At 48.3% G+C, this 5,000-nt stretch overlaps 1 protein-coding gene across 1 annotated transcript in view; it reads right to left on the bottom strand.

The window, feature by feature from the left end:
* The window catches only part of LOC133130269 (DENN domain-containing protein 4C-like), a 41,781-nt gene that overhangs the window by 24,857 nt on the left and 11,924 nt on the right, over positions 1-5,000 (bottom strand). The window contains exons 6-11 of the mRNA XM_061244720.1: positions 4,142-4,452; positions 3,560-3,626; positions 2,270-2,328; positions 1,348-1,492; positions 509-684; positions 312-403 (exon numbers count right to left, since the gene is read on the bottom strand). Of these exons, the coding sequence (XP_061100704.1) occupies positions 312-403; positions 509-684; positions 1,348-1,492; positions 2,270-2,328; positions 3,560-3,626; positions 4,142-4,452 (850 nt within the window). The remainder of the gene's footprint in view (positions 1-311; positions 404-508; positions 685-1,347; positions 1,493-2,269; positions 2,329-3,559; positions 3,627-4,141; positions 4,453-5,000) is intronic.

Genomic DNA, 5,000 nt, shown 5'->3' with positions numbered 1-5,000 from the left:
ACAACATAACATAACATAACATAACATAACATAACATCACACAACACAACACAACATAACATAACATAACATAACATCACACAACACAACATAACATGAGACGAAAACAGGCCATTCAGCCCCATTCAAGCCCAGCAACGTTCACCTTTTCCGAACCACTAAAGTTGGAGATGGATTCCAGAAATGAACTGAAATGAACTGACATTCAGTTAAAGGAGCACTGTGACCCTCAGTCCTGTCTGCTGTCGTTCGTTAAAGAACCGAGAGGACAGAGGCGTGAGCATGAAGCACGCTGCGTGAGGCTGCCTTACCGCTGGTGAGCTGGTCGTACAGGCTGGTCAGCGAGGCCACCAGGCTCTTACGTGGCTTCTTCGGAAGGCTGAACTGCTTCCTGTCTTCTGACCTGCACGACCAATCGGGTGACAGGTAGATATTGCGTCAGGACCTGCACGACCAATCAGCTCACACGTAGATATTGCATCGGGACCCGGCGGGCCAATCAGCTCACAGGTAGATGGTGTTGGTGTCCAGGTCCACACAGACCACGTCGGCGGGGGGGTCGTGGAGGTCGAAGTATCGCGAGTCCAGGCCCACGATGAAGGGCAAGGGGGCGTTCAGGATCCCTGCCAGGGACAGGGGGCACAGCGGGACGTACGGACACTGCCACTGGAACGGGAAGGTCATCTGGAACAGAGAGACAGGGTCAGCCCACACTGGAACGGGAAGGTCATCTGGAACAGAGACAGGGTCAGTCCACAGTGGAACGGGAAGGTCATCTGGAACAGACAGGGTCAGTCCACACTGGAATGGGAAGGTCATCTGGAACAGAGACAGGGTCGGTCCACACAGAGCCATTAACCGTGTGAAGAGTCGGGTTTTTGGAATGTCTTTTTTAAAGGCCCACACGCATCAGCGTTCTCCTCCTGGTTTTAGTGTCTAAAACACCCACAGAACATCCGCACACCCCGCCCAGAGAGCCCCATTCCCCCTCCCCCTCCTGTGCTCAGCTCTCTGCGTTAACATTCAGCAACATCATCCGGCAGTTATGCAGCTATAACACACATCATGTCACATGGGAAGCCGTTTCACAGACCGCTCTGAAAGGCAGTCAAAACAGGCCGGCGGACAGCAGTGGAGACCGTTTGACTGGTACAAAGCAGAGAGGGTCTCCACCAATCAGTGCGCTGGCGGTGATGACCAACAGGAGTACACCAGCGTTGATTGGTGGATGCCTTCAGGCTGTACCAGGAAGCAGTCAGAAACGAACACCCTCCCAACCAATCGGCATGAGCGTTGCTGCGGTGCGGGTGGGCGGCGTGCGGCGTGATTGGCGGAGCCCGGACTCACCGCGGCCACGGCCTCGGCCACGCCCGTCAGCGCAGGCAGGCGCAGGGAGTGCAGGGCGATCTTGCTCTCCAGCAGCACCAGCAGCAGCAGCGTGCTGCAGTTCTCCGGGCCCAGGTTCGACAGCAGCGTGCTGAAATCCGCCCCGCTGCCCGGAGAGGCCAAGGAGAGCCAAGTAATCAAACAATCAATCAAACAATCAAACAATCAATCAAACAATCAATCAAATAATCAATCAAACAATCGAACAATCAAACAATCGAACAATCGAACAATCAAACAATCAATCAATCAATCAATCGATCAAACAATCGATCAAACAATCGATCAATCAATCAATCAATCAAACGATCAATCAAACGATCAATCAAACGATCAAACAATCGATCAAACCATCGATCAAACAATCGATCAAACAATCGATCAATCAATCAATCAAACAATCAAACAATCAAACAATCAATCAATAAAACAATCAAACAAACACTCAATCAATCAAACAATCAAACAATCAAACAATCAAACAATCAAACAATCAAACAATCAAACAATCAATCAAACAAACACTCAATCAATCAAACAATCAATCAATCAATCAATCAATCAAACAATCAAACAAACAAACAATCAAATCAACCAGTCAATCCATTTACTTTCATACAGTACTTGGAGACACATTGAGGGATCATGGCTAGTAGGTTAATAACAGATGCTAGAGGCTAATGAAGGCTAATAAAAGATGCTAGAGGCTAACAAAGACTAATAAAATATGCTAAATGCTAATAAAGGCGGCTAAAGGCTAATAAAAGATGCTAAAGGGTAATAAATGTTGCTAGTGGTTAATACAAGCTAATAAAGGCAGCTAAAGGCTAATACATGTTTCTAGAGGCTAATAAAGGGTAACAAAGGCCTTTAAAAAACCTACCTGAGAGGTAAAGGTGTGCTGATGGGCTTGGAGAGAATCAAAGTGTCATGTGCAGAGAGCTGGAACAGAGCGTTATCAGAGCGTTATCACAGTGTTACCCCAGCGTTAACACAACTTTATTATAGTGTTATCCCAGCGTTATCACAGTGTTACCCCAGCGTTACCACAACTTTATTATAGCGTTATCCCAGCGTTATCCCAGTGTTATCACAGCGTTATCACAGCGTTATCCCAGCGTTATCACAGTGTTACCACAGCGTTACCACAACTTTATTATAGCGTTATCCCAGCATTATCCCAGCATTATCCCAGCGTTATCACAGTGTTACCACAGACATGCATGCAGTCACAATCACACACATATATATACGCTCTCTCTTACACACACACACACACACACACACACACCCACACGCAGACACATATATACACACTCTCTTACACACACAGTACACACATACGCACATACGTACACACACACACGCAGACACATATATACACTCTCTTACACACACAGTACACACATACGCACATACGTACACACACACATACACCCACACGCAGACACATATATATACACACTCTCTTACACACACAGTACACACATACATACGTACGTACACACACACACACACACACATACACCCACACGCAGACACATATATACACACTCTCTTACACAGTACACACATACGCACATACGTACACACACACACATACACCCACACGCAGACACATATATATACACTCTCTCTTACACACACAGTACACACATACACACATACGTACACACACACACATACACCCACACGCAGACACATATATACACACTCTCTTACACACACAGTACGCACATACGTACACACACACATACACCCACACGCAGACACATATATACACACTCTTTTACACACACAGTACACACATACATACGTACGTACACACACACACGCAGACACATATATACACTCTCTTACACACACAGTACACACATACGCACATACGTACACACACACATACACCCACACGCAGACACATATATATACACACTCTCTTACACACACAGTACACACATACATACGTACGTACACACACACACTCTCTTACGCACACAGTACACACATACATACGTACGTACACACACACACTCTCTTACGCACACAGTACACACATACATACGTACGTACACACACACACTCTCTTACACACACAGTACACACATACGCACATACGTACACACACACACGCAGACACACACACACACTCTCTTACGCACACGCAGGACCTCACCTGCACCAGTATCCTTGGCCTCTGGGGGGAGGGGAAACACACATTGTGCATAAAATGGGAGATGTGCCTGTTCAAAACAGACAGAAATGAGGAAATAAAATCAATAAAATAAAATACACAGTTTACTCAGAACAGCCGCTCCAAATGGCACACGTCAGCATACTGCCACAGGAAGGATGCAGAGCGTATGCAATCAGCCTCTAATCCAGTTGAGCATCTTTTGCATTTACTCAGTCTTTGGCAGGGCCTTATCTTTCAGACAAGATGTTAAACCGAGGCCCTGACGCGCAGTGGCCATTAAAGGTCCCATCGCACCCTTTCGCAAAGAGTAGGGGGTTCCCCGGTGTCCTGGCTGAATTCCCGACCCTGGCTCTCTCAACCTGCCACCTGATCATCCCCTGATTCAATTAGCCAATACCCCTCTCCACCTCAGCTGATTCTGCCACAAAATGGCTGCCGTTGGTGGCGGTTGAGGTGAGTTCCCCCCTCCTCACAGTAAAGTGGTTCGAGTGTGAGAACAGCACTATATACAAATAGTGTTATGTACACACAATAGTATATTATTATAAAGGAATTCATTACTTCTCAATGGGCAGAGGCTGGGGGCTGGAGATGGACAGCTTGTACAGGAACATGAGAAACTTCCGGAAAGCCAGGAAGAAGGGCCAGCGAGACAGCAGGCAGAGGCTCTTATTGGTGTACACAAGCCTGTTCGGACCAGACTCCTCCCCCTCGGCACCAGGCCCCTCCCCCTCGGCACCAGGCCCCTCCCCCTCGGCACCAGGGCCCTCCCCCTCGGCAGCAGGGCCAGGTAAGCACAGCTGCTCCCTCTGTTTCTCCGTCAGTGACTCCACAGGGTAGGGCTCGTAGAACTGCACCGCGGCACCATACACCTGCAGGGAGAGAGGGAGGGAGGGGGAGAGGGGGAGACAGGGAGAGAGAGATAGATGGGGAGCGGGCCAGAGAGAGATGGTTCTTTAGGCAGTGTGTTGTGTTGCTCTTGATAAAGTGCGTAGGTGTGAGGTATGAGGCGTGCTCAGGTGTGTGTTCTCAGGTGTAAGGTATTCGCAGGTGTGTGTGTACAGGTGTGTGTTCTCAGGTGTGTGTGTACAGGTGTGTGTTCTCAGCTGTGTGTGTACAGGTGTGTGTTCTCAGGTGTGTGTGTACAGGTGTGTGTTCTCAGGCGTGTGTGTACAGGTGTGTGTTCTCAGGCGTGTGTGTACAGGTGTGTGTTCTCAGGTGTAAGGTATTCGCAGGTGTGTGTGTACAGGTGTGTGTTCTCAGGTGTGTGTGTACAGGTGTGTGTTCTCAGGTGTGTGTGTACAGGTGTGTGTTCTCAGGTGTGTGTGTACAGGTGTGTGTTCTCAGGTGTGTGTGTACAGGTGTGTGTTCTCAGGTGTGTGTGTACAGGTGTGTGTTCTCAGGTGTAAGGTATTCGCAG

The sequence above is a fragment of the Conger conger genome, chromosome 6, assembly GCF_963514075.1.
Source record: "Conger conger chromosome 6, fConCon1.1, whole genome shotgun sequence".
Lineage (NCBI taxonomy): Eukaryota > Metazoa > Chordata > Actinopteri > Anguilliformes > Congridae > Conger > Conger conger.
The sequence above is the reverse complement of the archived record's forward strand: the minus strand, read 5'-3'. Positions and strand labels throughout refer to the sequence as shown.